Source organism: Theropithecus gelada, chromosome 13 (assembly GCF_003255815.1).
Source record: "Theropithecus gelada isolate Dixy chromosome 13, Tgel_1.0, whole genome shotgun sequence".
NCBI lineage: Eukaryota > Metazoa > Chordata > Mammalia > Primates > Cercopithecidae > Theropithecus > Theropithecus gelada.
The window spans coordinates 98,316,194-98,333,523 of record NC_037681.1 but is presented as its reverse complement, the minus strand read 5'-3'; the positions used below and the strand labels follow the sequence as shown (position 1 = coordinate 98,333,523).

At 34.1% G+C, this 17,330-nt stretch overlaps 1 protein-coding gene across 3 annotated transcripts in view; it reads left to right on the top strand.

The window, feature by feature from the left end:
- Positions 1 to 1,690: 1,690 nt before the first annotated feature.
- Positions 1,691 to 17,330, top strand: part of LRRTM4 (leucine rich repeat transmembrane neuronal 4) — a 784,553-nt gene continuing 768,913 nt past the window's right edge. The window contains exons 1-3 of one of the 3 annotated variants that reach the window (XM_025353906.1): positions 1,691 to 2,015; positions 2,373 to 2,453; positions 4,267 to 5,813. In XM_025353906.1, the coding sequence (XP_025209691.1) occupies positions 2,450 to 2,453; positions 4,267 to 5,813 (1,551 nt within the window). In that variant the 5' untranslated portion in view covers positions 1,691 to 2,015; positions 2,373 to 2,449. Of the gene's footprint in view, positions 2,016 to 2,302; positions 2,454 to 4,266; positions 5,814 to 17,330 lie in introns of all 3 variants that reach the window. The other 2 variants (XM_025353905.1, XM_025353904.1) reach the window with 2 other exon arrangements.

Genomic DNA, 17,330 nt, shown 5'->3' with positions numbered 1-17,330 from the left:
ATAAAAGATGAAATCAGATACTTCTATAATCCATCTTCCAGGAAAATCTGCTCTGAATATTTTATTTTGCTTTATTTACAGTAATAGACTCCCTTTCACTGCCCTTAACTATCTGAGTTCTCTGCCCCCCCCTCCTTACTTTATACATGGTGGTCTAATTTCTTATCAGCAAATATCAACCTTTATTTTAAGTTTAATGGCAGCATGTGTTCTATGTTATTAGTATATTAATTTTCCCTTCACTCATCCTCCACCATTAATATTTGGGTGGGGTTTGTGTTTCTATATTAAACTACACCACTATGAACAAATCGTATGTGTACATTTATATTGATATATTTATTTTCAGCAATCACAATAATCCTGCCTCTTTTGGCATGCATTTGCATTTTAATAGGTATTAAGCCTTAAGCCAAAGGCACACATTTCTAAAATAGAAATTCAAGTATCAGTTAGTGGAAAAGGAATATATTTGGGGGACATATTATTCCTTTTTGTTCCTCAAGAAATCTTAGTAATGAGACAATTGCCTGCAACTGCCTACTCATAAATCTGAGTCAAATTATATGTGTTGTTTATGTGATAAGCCCCCTTAATTATTACTATTTTGGCAAACAATCTAAAACCAAGGCTCTTTCTAAAAATATCCATTTGCAGTGATCCACAGCAATTCTAAATGCTTATGTAAAATTCACTTAAATTTCTCACGTCTGCTAAATTAGGTTAGCAATCTTACCTAGCACTCTCTCTCTGCATTACATTGATTCATTCTCCTGGATTATTTTAAAAATTGTTACCTGCCAGAGGATTATGGAATAAACTAGTAAAAACGAGGAAAAAATGGAGGTGATGCACTGTATGTATGTTTTTCAACGTCTGCACAAGCTTAAAGAAAGTGTGTAGGTTCTTTTAAATTACATATATCAGGTGTTTTATCATGTTATCCCTTCTACTTCTGAAGATATTCGGCACATTTTAGAGTAATACCATGATAATGCAGAACTCAAGTGCTTTTGTTTTTCTGGAAATGCACATTACAATAAGTGATTTGCATGAGAAATGATTTGCATTCTAAATGTAGATGATTTAAGGAAAGTGGCTGCACTAAGAACGTCAAGCTAGAATTCTACTCTTATCCCTTAGTTACCTTCACATTTGGCAATATACTATAGATTATACCTGCTTTAAGACTTAAAATGTAAACTTTTAGAAAGTAATGTTCTAGACTGTTCAATAAAATGCACAAAATTATAAAATGCATTTTATTGTCAAAGGTTGAGAATTTTAAAATCAGAGTTAAACATTTTAAATGTAACCTGTTTAAAATTGATTAAAATTGCATTTTTCCCTTGAGTAAGATTGCTTCTGTAAGTGGTTAGTTTAAAACAATGTAAATAAATAAAACAAACCAACAGCAACAGTGAATAAAACTTAAATTTCAACGATTTCTGTCATTTGCAAAAGATGATATATCTCCAGTGACATGTGCAGAGAAACAAAATTCAGGTCATGGCAACTTTGAAAAATTATTAATTGCATAGCATTTAGAGAAGCAGTATTTTACTTAATATTTGGTATAACTAAAAGGAACTCCTTGGCATAAACCTTTTAAATTATTGGAGAGAAAAAAATAGTGATTCTGTGCCTTTAATTTCCCTTTCTGAGCGAGGGAAGGCTGCACACCACTGACAGGCTCACTTGTTCCCGTCTTTAATGTGCAATCTGTTTTCTCCAGCGGAGGGCACTCAGTGTATCACAAACTCAAGCATTAGCACCAACAAGCTCTGAGCATCATCAGTCTCTGGAAAGCCTTCTGAATTAGACAAGGGCTGCCTCTCAGCACAGCTACAAAACACTTTAAACCTGACCAGCTAAATGGATAAACCTAGCCTGCATAGCTTTTAAACTGGGGTCTCATACAGCACAGGAGGCCTACTTGCTTCAAGAACTGAAAATCCAGAGGATGAATTGCTTTATCTGGGAATGGCAAAAACCAGCACAATAAGGAATGCCAGGTATTCTGAAGATTTTCTTTTTTTCCTCTCTTTTTACGGAGAAGTTGGTTACCTCCGAGATGGGCTGTAGCTGTTTTGCACAGATTGCCAATTACTGCTGATGGGTCTCTGGTGAATTACACAATGGTCCTCAGAGCCTAGAGGCCCTCCCCCCTCCCTATCCCCCCAACGGCTTCCTTTTCCCTGCCCCCCTCACCATCCCACCCTGTGCTGATTTTTATATATATATATATGTATATATATATGTATTTTTTTTTTTTTTTTTTTTGCCTGTCCTCTCGGGGAAGTTTGTATGGGGCTACTAGCTCACATGCGGGATCAGAATGGTGTGAATGACAGCCGCACTGTGTCATGAAGGTGGTGGTGGTTTCCGCACAAGAGACCAAATAAGAAGAAAGCTGAGAGAGGGGGGAAACGTTTTTGGATGACAAAGGATGGGTAAGTGAACTTTTGTTGTTTTCTTCTGAGCAAAGCTGATCCTCTTGGCTTCCTATCCTCAGTCGTGGCATTAGCAGATAAAAGACGGGGAAACAGGCAAAGAGCAGCAGCCTTTGAGTTTGCCAGTTGATTCACTATACTTGCTATTATATTTTTAGATCATTTTCCTTTTTGCAGTATTTTTTTTTTTAATCTGTAAATGCACAACACGAACTTAAACAGACTCTAGAGAAATATCTTTAAGACTGTCTCTGCTGTCTGCGTATCCACAGCTTGGGAATTGAGCATGAGATAAATATTGTGTTTGCTTCTATTTCTTGATAATATTAACGAGGCTTATGTTTCTGGTAGCTGTCACGATGACTATTAACACTTTGCTGCGTGTGTGTAGGGGTGGGGTCCTTACTTTATGAGAGGTTGCACAAGGGCTTGTTTTATCTTTGAAGCTGGATTCTGAACACAGCTTCCGAATTTCCAGCAGTCATTTGCCAGTCTTATTTTTTCAAGTGTGACTGGCTTTTCCCCCCCCCCTTTCTCCTGTCTGGAAGAGCTGGAATGTATTTCAATGAGTCTGTGGCTGGCAAGAGGACAGACAGCAAGATCGGGTTTTAAATTTAAAAAAAAAAAAAAAAAAAAAACTTAACTGTTTGAGAAGAAGGATGGGTTTTAGATCAGGGATTTGGTTGATTGCCTCTTGGTTCAAATTTTAAAAATCTAAGGAAAAAAAAAGAAACTGCAACACATGGTAGATGTTTCTTTTTTTCTCCCCATTAAGAAATAATAAATCTACTGTTGACAGAGGAAAGAAGTCCCTTAACATGCAATGACTTGGAAATGCAGTGTAAGTGCCAATAGATTGTAACTTTGCAGGCTTTCTGAAGTTAATTGAGGTTGGGGAGAAAAAAGTCAGTGAGAAATGAGCAGAGATCAGGGTGATGTGGAGAAAGATAGTAGTTGGCTGCTTCTTTCCTTGTTTATCCTTTGAATTTGCAAAAGCCACTCTGTTTAAAATAATGACAGAGTAATACTACACAATATTTTTTGCTTTTTAGGCAAATATTTAATAAGAATTTTGACAGTCTTAACTTTGGAGTGTTCTCCGTTATGAGTATTTAGATGTCTTAGCTCCTGTATCATTGGGCAGGGAGCCACAGTATGCAATAATCTACGCTTATTAACAACTTGAGAGCACCTCGTACTGGTATTTGTCTTCATCCAATGCTTCATTGGCTGCCTATACTAGTCTCAATGCTGTTTTTCCAGAGCTCACACATTGCGATCCTATTATACAATAAGTACACGATTCAGGCAGGGCAAACTTGGGTTACCTTGACAGCTGACTGAAGCTCTTTTGCCAAATCACAGCCTGTTTGCTCAACTAGGAAAGACGTACAGGTACCAGGTTTACTGTGTCACATTTTTGACCTTACCAGAGTACATCGTACACTTCCTTTTGGTACTGTCGTTCAATACAGTGGCTAGCCAAATATTATTGTTATTAAAATGTCAGCATTCAGTGGTGAGAAAGGCTCTGTGCTTTTCAATGTTGAAATAAGTAGGAACTCCTGAAACTCAAAAAGGCTTTTCTTAGTTCTATGGGACTGTGGTGATTTGAAGATCAAGGAAGAAAAAGTGAAACCTAAGCAGCAAACATGCAACACTGAAGAAAATAATGCTCGAAATGTTAATGCATTTTCCTTAAATCAACTGTCCCATTCCTACAGTAGAGGAAATGCCCCTGTTATTGGTAAACCGGCGGTGATTTATTTTAATAGCTTCACAATGTGCATCTGTCTTTTTTTTAATATCGTAGGTTTCCATTTAATTACGCAGCTGAAAGGCATGAGTGTGGTGCTGGTGCTACTTCCTACACTGCTGCTTGTTATGCTCACGGGGGCTCAGAGAGCTTGCCCAAAGAACTGCAGATGTGATGGCAAAATTGTGTACTGTGAGTCTCATGCTTTCGCAGATATCCCTGAGAACATTTCTGGAGGGTCACAAGGCTTATCATTAAGGTTCAACAGCATTCAGAAGCTCAAATCCAATCAGTTTGCCGGCCTTAACCAGCTTATATGGCTTTATCTTGACCATAATTACATTAGCTCAGTGGATGAAGATGCATTTCAAGGGATCCGTAGACTGAAAGAATTAATTCTGAGCTCCAACAAAATTACTTATCTGCACAATAAAACATTTCACCCAGTTCCCAATCTCCGCAATCTGGACCTCTCCTACAATAAGCTTCAGACATTGCAATCTGAACAATTTAAAGGCCTTCGGAAACTCATCATTTTGCACTTGAGATCTAACTCACTAAAGACTGTACCCATAAGAGTTTTTCAAGACTGTCGGAATCTTGATTTTTTGGATTTGGGTTACAATCGTCTTCGCAGCTTGTCCCGAAATGCATTTGCTGGCCTCTTGAAGTTAAAGGAGCTCCATTTGGAGCACAACCAGTTTTCCAAGATCAACTTTGCTCATTTTCCACGTCTCTTCAACCTCCGCTCAATTTACTTACAATGGAACAGGATTCGCTCCATTAGCCAAGGTTTGACATGGACTTGGAGTTCCTTACACAACTTGGATTTATCAGGGAATGACATCCAAGGAATTGAGCCGGGCACATTTAAATGCCTCCCCAATTTACAAAAATTGAATTTGGATTCCAACAAGCTCACCAACATCTCACAGGAAACTGTCAATGCGTGGATATCATTAATATCCATCACCTTGTCTGGAAATATGTGGGAATGCAGTCGGAGCATTTGTCCTTTATTTTATTGGCTTAAGAATTTCAAAGGAAATAAGGAAAGCACCATGATATGTGCAGGACCTAAGCACATCCAGGGTGAAAAGGTTAGTGATGCAGTGGAAACATATAATATCTGTTCTGAAGTCCAGGTGGTCAACACAGAAAGATCACACCTGGTGCCCCAAACTCCCCAGAAACCTCTGATTATCCCTAAACCTACCATCTTCAAACCTGACGTCACCCAACCCACCTTTGAAACACCAAGCCCTTCCCCAGGGTTTCAGATTCCTGGCGCAGAGCAAGAGTATGAGCATGTTTCATTTCACAAAATTATTGCAGGGAGTGTGGCTCTCTTTCTGTCAGTGGCCATGATCCTCTTGGTGATCTATGTGTCTTGGAAACGCTACCCAGCCAGCATGAAACAACTCCAGCAACACTCTCTTATGAAGAGGCGGCGGAAAAAGGCCAGAGAGTCTGAAAGACAAATGAATTCCCCTTTACAGGAGTATTATGTGGACTACAAGCCTACAAACTCTGAGACCATGGATATATCGGTTAATGGATCTGGGCCCTGCACATATACCATCTCTGGCTCCAGGGAATGTGAGGTATGAACCATGATCCTCCTAAAAGCATTTCTACTGCGGGGAAGGAGAGGTAAATGTTTGAAGCCCTAGAGGTGTCTCTAATCACTAGAAAGATTAATGACCCTTTTGCTTTTGGGTTTTGCTCAGTATGAAAGGTTACTTAATTAAATTACAACCACCAGGAAATTGACTGCTTTTTTTTTTTTTTTTTAAATGGTTGAAACTTGAAGGAAGTTCATTCAAGGATAAGTTGGAATAAAGCACTATGTTAAAACATCTGCTTTTTAACAATTTGTATACAGGGGTTGGACTTAAAAACACACATACAAACAAAACTCTTTTCGTTCTGAAATTTCTGTCTGGTTCTTGGTGTTTGACTTTTGTAATGGAGTAAAGAAGAGGGGCCAGCTTAATTTAAAAATAAAGTGAGTTTACCAAAATTCCAGAAGGTAATGAAGATTTAAACCAAAGAGCAATTTTCCCAAGGGTTGATTTTGTTGTAAATTTTTAGTTTGAATGAAAGCATGCAACAGGGATCTTACACCCGTGTTACTTGCCATTTAGTTATTATACCAGCATAGAGAATGTCAGAGGCCTACTGTGTAATTGTATCAGGCTCCTAAGGTGTCTTTTTTTTTTTTTTTCCTTCTTTCCTCTTTTTTTTTTCCCCCCTTTCTTTCCTTTTTTTTTTTTCCTTCCTTTTTTTTTTTTTTTTGTTTTGTTTTGTTTTTTAATTACTGGGTTATAGATCTGATTTAAGAGGTTTTTATGCACTGGCTATTTGTGTTTAATCAGAAGGAAACTTCAATTCCATCCTTTGGCTTTGTCCCTGGTAACTAAAATCAGGTCACAATTTTGTGGATGATTTAGCAATGACAAAATGGCAGTCATAGCAAGGACTGTTTGTCAGTATTGCTGTCATCCCCAAAAGAAATGATATGTATTCTTGTTAAACTTATTCAGAAGTAAGTGATACAAATATTCATAATTAAAAGGAGAGAGGTTTGAGTCCTGGGTATTCTCCCTTTCTGTAACAGCCTCAAATAAAGGCGTACTTCCATGTTATATTATTTTTGTTTTTATAAGAATAAATTTGGACCCGGTTTCTGATTATTTAATTTGAAAGATCACTTACAGGAACATGTTAATGAGTAGACACATAGTCACAAATTTCAAACTTGTCAATAAGTAATACAGGATGTAGATTGTTCTTTTCTTGGTAAAGTTGATCATTATGTGCAAAGACTGACTACCAAGGCCTTGTTGCTGGAAGAAACTAGTGAAGAGAGGTTAAAGTCTGGGAATATAATATTTTAGTATCTGATTTTAGATGATTACTCTTTCAAAAGACAGTTTTAATGAGTATTTAAAGATGTTGCCCTTTCTAATGCTAGTTAACAGTTGGAAAATATAATTTGCTCTTTGATAGTGTATACTCCAATTATTCCATAGTCCTAACGGCAAATGCTAATGAAAATGTTTTCAGACAAAGCACTGAATTTGAAATAATCTCTAACTCAGTACAATTTGGACTATTGAACTGTTCTTCAAAGAGTTCATTTTCGCCTTTTTTTGTGTATCATTGAAAATAAGAGAAGTAATCCCAGATAATAAATTCCTAAAAGGAAACTGTATAAGCAATTGCCCTTAAAAATTAAAGAGAATAAAAGATTTTCTATAAAAGTCTAACAAGGCTTGATGTTTTTATTGCAGGCCCACAATTATACAATATACTTGAATATTAGTAACACAAGTCCATCATATTTTATTCTGGGTTCTCCTTATATTTTGTGATCCTCTTAAAGGCTGGTAACATAAAAAGTAAAGAAAAATCTAGATGCATTAATTCATTTTCTCTTGACTTTTGGAGTACAATGATGGTTTTTATTTTTAAGAATCACCAAGAAGTAAGAAACATTCTTAAAGAACCAGGACTTGAGAGCTGGGGTTCTAAAACTTTTCCAGAGATCTTAAGTTTCACAGATTATTGGATCAAAAACCCTAGGCATTACCATGAGAGAAACAAATTTAAAAGATGGTTCATTTAATTAAAACGTGTATTTAAAAACACATTTTGATATTGTATGTGTTATATAGATTGACATTTAATGTCATGAAATTGCACTAGTATTGTTGGAAATGAATGTGTTGTTAAGGCATTAAATAATGAAGAATGTAATTAAATATTGTAATAATTCTGTTGAGTCAAAATGGAATCCTTACTGAAGTAGCTCAAACTTTCTGTGGCCTAAAACATGGAAATTAGAAGGCTATACATTTAAGACCATATGTCCATTTAGGATGAGGAGGGGGGGTGCTCTAAAACTACATTTAAATGAATTTCAACTTGTTTTAAAACAAAAACATACAAAAACAAACATTGCAGGGGTCACCCCATTTTTTGACAGAATGTTTGCTGTATTACAGTTATAGGTAGATATAAACAACGAGGAAAAGCAAACTCTTAGAAATTGTTATACAGAAAGCCCTAATTACTTCCTACTTCTTTGTCACTCAGAGTAAAATTTCTCCTGTTGAGAAATATTCCTTTGGACAAAATTTCTCTACAAAATAGAGTCAAGAGAGGGCAGTGATTTGCCTAAGTTTACAATGTTTTTGGAATAGTAGAAGTATGCTGAATTTTAACCTGGCATTGTTTCATAAGTCTCATACATCACTAGTTTAGCAGAGAACCATTAATATATTTATAAGACATTTTTGTGAGGTAAGTTTTTTTAAAAAAATATTCAAAACACCAAACTCTACCCAATAAAGCCATAAATATTTAATTGGGAAACTTAGCACCAAATGCTAATTTTCTAAGATAGTGCCTTGAAGAAATAAAAATTGCATTAAATTTAAAATTCTACTTTCCACCTAACTTTATATTCAATTACCATTACCTAAATATGGTTACAAGATCCATTTTGTTTATTTTTTTTTTTTTTGAGAGGATTTTTTTTAATTGAGATTATTGATTAGATTGGTGTTTGTGAACTTCCATACAAATATAGCATGTAATTTTCAAATTAAATAATTTTGTCTCTATGTTTTGCAACTTTTAATTCTGAAAAGTCCATGTGCACATACCATACTGATAAAATGAAGGATAATATTTTAATAACTTGGGCAGTAAAAATTGTTCATATCTATAAAAGAGAAATAGAGTAGATAGTTATGAGTAATTAATATATATAGCACAAGTATAAGGGATACATACATCTCAATCATCATACTTTGAGTAGAACAGTGTGCTTGGTTGAACTGAATCATTCACTTTGTTCTCAATATGTACTCAGAAAAGATAATTTAAAGCCAAAATGATACAGCTTTTCCTAAAACTGTAAGGTGTTACTATAAATAGACAAAATGCAAATATTTACTTTTAAAAATAGCTTGTGTAGCTTGGCATAATGTTATCTCATTAAAAAATATGATCAGGGCTATAAAGTTGCTTCATTCTGCATATCAAATTTTTCCTTCGAAATTGTAAAGAACAAAGTTTTGAATTTCTAGTTCTTCTAGAATTTGTTTCATCAACTAAAAATAACAAGGGCCTTTATATATTAGACAATGTGAATACAGGACAAGAAAGAACATTTGTAGTGGGGTTTGTACATTTAAAAAAATTAAATTGGTAAAAACTTAAAATGAATGAATGTAGTCTCTAAAGAGACTCTCCATCCAAAGTGTTTCAATAGTTAAGTAATTGAAATATAAAGTTTAATGATCCCATAGTGCTAACAGTGCTGCTATTAGGAAAATAGCAGTAAAGGTGACATTATAGGTGTATATTTTCCGAATATTTAATATTTTCGTTACTTTCTTCAAAATTGAGCAAAATTTAAAAAAAATATTGGTTTTCAGTTGGGGTTATATAATTTCTTTCACTGTTATGCAGAGGGTGGTATAAACCATTTCTAACAACTTATATTTATTGACTATGTTAGGTCAGGTTCAAACAATTAGCATAGAGTAGACCATTAACAACTTCTCACATTTTAGATATTTGATATTTTGCAGTGTGCTAAGTGAATGTCCAAGGACTACTAAGCGAAATGTATGTACAAAGATGATTCTAAGGAAAGCAGACCCAGTTACCTTGAGTTTAATTAACGGTTTATCAACATAAAGCTATAGAAAACAAACTATTTAGGTGCTGACTACAACTGTGTCATGATACAATGTTATAATTGAAACTGTATTTGTATATTAAATAGAATGTGTGTGTGTTTCTATATGAGTTTATCCAGGTATGTATGTCTGTATATATGTGTGTGTGTGTGTGTGTGTATTGAGAGACAGAATATAAACATTTTTCCATCAGAATTAATGTCCATCAAAATTAATTAAATTTTGTTACTACAATTTAAATTATTAGTAACAAAAATTTGAGGTCAAAATTACCAAGATTTGTTTTAGTTAGGAATATGGTCCTTAAGGTAAATGTATTACCATATCTAAAAATTTTAAGTGTCGTCAGGCGCAGTGGCTCATGCCTATAATCCCAGTACTTTGGGAGGCCAAGGAGGGTGGATTACTTGAGGTCAAGAGTTTGAGACCAGTCTGGCTAACATGGTGAAATCCTGTCTCTACTGAAAATAATAAAAATTAGTTGGTCATGGTGGTGCATGCCTACAATCTCAGTTACTAGGGAGGATGAGGCAAGAGAATCGCTTGAACCCAGGAGGTGGAGGATGCAGTGCAAGATCACACTACTGCACTGCTGCCTGGGCAACAGAGCAAGACTCCATCTCAAAATAAATAAATAAACAAAATATAAATTATAAGTATCTTACATCTATGTAGTCTAAAATTCTTTTTTAAAAAACAAAATATAACATACAGTCAAGTCTGTATTTATATTACATATTGCATTTTTTGTGTTACTTTAGACTTGTCACTTATTTCTCTGTGACGCGTCACTCAAACGAGTGACTCAGCTGGCACAGTGCTTCCCAACACAAAGCAATTCCCAGATTAGCATAAAATTTGTAAAATCTCAATGGTCATTCTCAGAACGAAAAAAGCAGGATGAGCTATGGAGAAAAAGATTGAGCTACTTACATTTGTCAATGAGAAAAGAAAGAGCTGCTTCAGTTACTAAAAACTGGGGTGCCCAGGTGAGCAGCCACACAATTTCTTTATGCTTGAGGGGAAAATATGTACCCCACACATACAAACATGTGAGCACATGAGTGCACACTCTCACACACATATATGTCTCTGAAATTCTGCTAAGTAACTAGATATTTTGAAAGCACTTAAAACTATGTCCGCTTTTTAAAAAAATTGATTGTCTGAATTAGGTCCAATTAAAATCTATTTGTGAATAGTTTTCATTAGAATTCACAAATGGTAGTGGTGAAGAGTGACAGCTGCCAAAAAAAGACCGACATAGCTAATTTAGGAAAGATTTTAAACTGACAATAAATGCCCCCCCTTTTTTTTTCTAGAATTAGTTGGTATTAGCATCTCACCAACAAGGTTTTAATAAATGATTGCTCTCTAAGACTCCAAGCTGAGAAGTCTACGGTCTTAGGAATGTGTAGCTTTTGACACACCCCAATAATATCCACAGGATGCCAGAATTTCCTTCATGAGACCTTTCTGTGTTTATAAAATGTAATCATCCCTAGTTCTTCTCAGGAATTGCATTTAGAGATAGTTTTATGCTTTAGGAGTTGCTCAGTAATATTTTCACTGGGGACTTGGTGACTCATCTGAATTTTCATGTCTCTAGAGTTTCATGATTCACTAAATCAAAGCGAAGCAGAAGCAACCTGTGTATCACTAGACACTGAGAGTTTTGAAAAACTAGTATGTCTTTTGATCAGTGAAAAGCATGAAGTGATATTGAATATGTTTTTAAAATTAAAATTGCTTTTTATAGTACCAGAAGAACCATCATTCACTGAGTCAGTTTAATAAAATCTCAATATTCATGAAAGGAAAAAGAAATTACAGGACTATTTTTCTCATGCACTCCATAAGCCATTAAAATTGTAACTGTAAGGTAGGAAAGGTTGAGAAAAAAAAGCACAGTATTTCCTAAGGTATCAAAACAATTGGTTTTTTAAATAAACATCTGCTAGAAGCTGCTAGATAAGTTCAAAGACTATGTATTTAAACTCCTGCTAAAGAGTTTAAAAATAATGCTTTCACTGCCAAGAGAAATTAAAGTCTAAACAAACATAACCACGGAAAATTAGTCCTTTACAAGGGAGGCCAGGTAATATGGTACACCTATAGTCCCAGTTACTTGTGAGGCTAAGGTAGTAAGATTGCTTAAGGCCAAAAGTTCTAGGTTGTCCTGAGCAGTGTTTGAGCCTGTGAATAGCCTCTGTGCTCCAACCTGGGCAAAACTTAGGGGCTGTCTCTAAAACTTACAAATAAAAATATATGAAAGGTAAGACCTTAAATTTACTTACATAAAGTTTGTAAACTTAAGTTTGGGGAATGAAATGATAGCAAAGTCATTTGATTTAATGTCATAAAGTTTGACCTTAAGTCAAATCTATACATTATAATATTGCAAACATAAGTTTGGGGAATGAAATGACAGCAAAGCTGATACATATTAATAAAATATTTAAAAATGGTGAAAATGTAAGAAATTCAGAAAAAAATATGAGGAAGCATGATTAAAAGGAAAACCCTGAACACAAACTTTAAACTATTAGTATATTTTATTTCCATATACAACAATAATAATAAATGCCATAACCTTATTATGTATTTGCTTAAAATAAGTTAGCAAACTTGCTTAAAATAAGTTAGCAAATGTGCTTAAAATAAATGCATATGAGCAAATATATAACTCAATAAGGTTATGGCATTTAGCATTATTGTTTGTACATGGAAATAAAATATACTAATATTTTAATGTTAATGAAATAAAATATAAATATCAAAGTAACTTTGAAATATTTCATTTAAACAGCTATATACAATTAAACACTCATGTATCTTCTATAAATATTTCTAAAATACTAACATGTATATTGAATGCAGACGGTATTGCTTTTGGATACAGACAGATAATTGCTTTTTAATAAACACAGTTCTGTACTAACTTATCCAGTTTATATGCATTGTCTCAAAATTAAATATTTGTGGAAGATACATAAAAAGGAATTTAATGACAGAAATTTTTTATTTCCTCTCTCATTGCCTCAATTTGGTATGACTGTTTTCCAAATTTGGGGATGTCCACATACCATAACTTGTAAGGTATGTTGTCTTCTTTACCTAGTTTTTCATCTCTTTGTTTACTGAATGCAGACCTCAGAGAAAAGTGGAAAAATGCAATCATTACATCTAGCAAGAAGAATCACTTTTTCCATTTTTTTTTTAAACACAAGTTCTTCTAGCGGAAGTAATTAAGGTATAGTAAACATTTTGACTGCAGGTTTTAAAATACAATGGTCAGGTGTAGGGTAACTATAATGTCAAAACTTATGACACATAATTTTTACTTTTACCTACATTTTAATGGGTGAGGTCTTCAAATATCATTGATTTAAAACCAAAAAATGAATAAATTTTTAACAAACAGACAAACTAAGATAAACATGGATGAGTTGTTTAAGAGAATTCACTATATTTTTAGGATCTAAATAAGCAATATATGCTTCAAAATAGGAATATATAGAGTTATGATTTGATTCTATTTGGGCTGAATTTTTAAACTTAAAGCAAAATTACATAGACACTAATTTTGGAGTAGCAAAAAATATAGAAAAAAATGCCTGCAAATGTTCTTTTATTTTGGAAAGACAGTGCTACTTAATTCGTATTCACTGTATATTTTTCACTTTCAAAGTATAACAATTGTTGTTTAGTTGCCTTCTCTTAAAATAAAATGTCATTAGGTAAAGCCTTGAAATTGTGAGGATTTTATTGAGACAAATAGAAACAGTCTTTGGGTATAAATTCTACATTTGCATTTCAATTCTTCCCTCCTTCCTCAAGCCACATTAACTGAAACATACATTCTTTCACTTGCTCTTGAAGATCTAAATATTTGAGGTGTTAAATTATTAAAAGTTGATTCCTTATTTCCTTTCACTGACTCATATTAAATACATTTATTTTCAAATGACACCTTAAAAATATGTTTGTTTGTTTCATCATAAATTTCATCATGATGCATTCATTTCACTATTAAGTGCTTTGATATTTACAGTCATAAATTGATACCACTCTTGTCAGTTGTTCCTAATAAGACTTAAAGAAACAATGGAAATACACATTAATTAGGTTTGAGTCTTTTTTAGTATGGTCACCATAGATGAAAAAATGATATTTTCTTCTCTGTTTATAGTTCTGTAAAAGTAATAGCAGAGAGGTCAGCCTTGAAGTACTTTAGGTTGATGGTCAAACCACAACATGGACAAATATTGCCTTGGTCCAGTGATTAGATCAAGGGGTGAAAAAGAGGTCTTAGATTTGAAGTGGACTCACTTTACTTCTTTGATATTGGACAAGTAAATATATATCTGACCTTTCTGTGATATAATTTTTTCATCTATTGAACTATGATAATAACTTTCCAAGTAACTTGTTGAAATGATTAATGAGGTACTATTCAAAAACCACTCTGAACTCCGCCATAAAAAGCTTCAGTGTAAATATGAATGATTATTAACCATAAGCCCTACTGTTTACTGAAAAATGCAAAATATAATGTAGCTGTATTATTTTCATTGTTATTATTAGTTACAATGCTGGTTATAATACTCCCTGATGTAGAAACAAGTGTTATGGTTACATTTTTACTAAAGTGAATAATAAACATGACCTTTCTGTCCCTTGTCTGAGCTGTAATTTAGTTTGGGTACCAGAGCTGGCAATATTTAATAATACCTCAGGATTTGTAAACTACTCCCTTGATGGAACATTTTATTCACCTTGCAAAGAAAGCAGCATTTATAATTATTTTGTTGTTACTATGTCTAAAGAAGAAAGGAGTTAGAGAAACAACTTATAAATTCCCGATCTTATCAGATAGCATACTTCAGTTCATTTTAACAAGCAGAACAGTTTGTTTGTTTGTTTGTTAGCTTTTTTTTTTTTTTTTTTTTTTTTTTTTGATACAGAGTCTCACTCTGTCGCCCAGGCTGGAGTGCAATTGTGCCATCTCAGCTCACCGCAACCTCCACCTCCTGGGTTCAAGCGATTCTCCTGCCTCAGCCTCCTGAGTAGCTGGGATTCCAGGCACGTGCTACCATGCCTGGCTAGTTTTTGTATTTTTAGTAGAGACAGGGTTTCACCATGTTGGCCAGGCTGGTCTTGAACTCCTGGCCTCAGGCGATCTGCCCACCCTGGCCTCCCAAAGTGCTGGGAGTACAGGTGTGAGCCACTGTGGCCGGCCTTGGAAACAGTTTTTTCATTCCCCAGGTGTTTATGCATCACAAATGACAAGTGGGAGTTTTCAGCAATACATTAAATATTCCTTTTGAATTCAGAAGTTATTAGTAAGTGATTTAAAGAAGAATTGATATGGCTCTAGGGCATATATATGTGTGTTATATATAATTTAATAATTTGTACATAAGTATTTATATTGGTTAAGTATAAGCTCTTATATTTGTAGAAATACGTATTGCATCATTCTTATTATTGTCCCCATAGTGAAATATATTTTAAACTGAATCACATTTCTTTCTAAGTTTTTCAGTGGAATATTTCTCATGATACGATTGTGTGCTATGAAATAAGAGAGGGCACCACTGACAAAAAAAAAAAAATCAAAAATCAAACAAACAAAAAAAAACCCATAAAGACAAAATAGTAATGTTACATTTGCTTGAGGAGACAAATGATTTTCTTTGTGATTGGTAAAGCATAATTATTCCAATAAGGGGATTCTGCCAGTGGTTGAGTATATCTATTTTGATTATGTGCTATGGAACTAGGGAAATAACATGGTTTGGGTTCTCCCTGTGAGATGGATCAGAGTTAAAATTGCATTAATCAGTTGTCCTCCACGAGCCCTTACTCTGACTGGAGGATAACAGGGATGTTTTGGATCTCCAAGAAATTAGTGTCACTTCAGGGTTTGTGTGGAGTAATCCCCCAAAAGTCTGATTACTTCACATTCCCCAGTACACAGTCACCTTAGAAAATAGTTATAGATCTCGCTGGAGAAGGCTGGGGGAAAGTTTAACAGCATACATTTTTCATAGTATAGCAGGGTCTTTCCTCAAGGGGACCTGTCTGCCTTTTCATTCAGTGGATTCTGGGTCTGTAAACTGATTCAAGTCTGGGAATTGATTATGGGATCATGACTCTTTTGATGATTCAAATTAGACTTCCGTTCACTTGAGCTAGAACTCTTCCACTTATGCAGATCAAGTACGAATTCAATGAATTTCTACGTACTTCTCTTCTAGGGACACCATGATCCACTAGTCAGCATCATAGATCTTTTTTGAGTCAGGGTATTCTGATCACTGCTTTGACTTTGCTATCATCATGGTAACCATGCTCACCTTGTCTTTGGTGATTAAGTTCTGACACCAGGTCCATGCCACTCTGGAATTCTATTTTGTTCATTGCACTTAGGGATTCCAATTTGATAGTAGCTGTTTGCTCTGTAACTTCTGAACCACAGAGAACAAATATTCTCAACCACTTTTTCCTCTCTCACCTTTGGGACATGGCGTGTAGTGTTCTAATTAGAATTTCTTTTCTTTTATCTTTTTTAAAAATTTCTGAGAAATGTTGCTTAGATGTCAATCTTGAAACTTGAGAGGTAAGAGAATTTAAAATTTAAATATAAATTTTTAACTTTTGCAAATCATCATCTCTTTGGTTCTCTGACAACTCACAGTGTGGCTTTTCCCAAATGACTGGAGGATAAGAGATGATTTAAAATAATGTGTTGCCCCTTTACCTTTGGTATAACGTCTTCCTTTGGAATGTGTATATGATTCTCCAACAAAACATGAAGATTGACAAGGAATCCTTGGGCTAGAAAGAAGATAGCATTCTTTCTTTTTCTCACTGAGTTTTTTTACTAAAAATTTATTGAAACAGATTATATAATTAATTATATAAGCAAACATATGATTTTATCCTACAATGTTTGACTATTTCTACTCTAATTATACTAAACAATTAGAAAGATACAAGTTATTCTGAGATATGAACAAGTATAATTTTGTGGATTAACATGATACATTTTAATTTCCATTATTTTCTGGTTATAAAGTAAATGAATGCTTTTAAAGAAAATATTGAAAACATAAAGTTATTTATAAAAATAATCAAAAAAATTATCAACAAGTCCCACTATGCAGAGGTAATACTTTAAAAATTCTGGCACATAAATTCTATCATATGCACAGGTACGTGACTGTGGCTATTAGAGAAATTTAATTTCATATTAGAAACTGTATGTATATGATTGCCTCGTATTACTTTAAAGTTCACACTTTATTATGAATAGGAATGCTTTTAAAAACATAATTTTTGAAAGTATATTCCTAAGATGTGTCATTTTTTTACTTATGCCTCCCTTTTTTGTTGAAC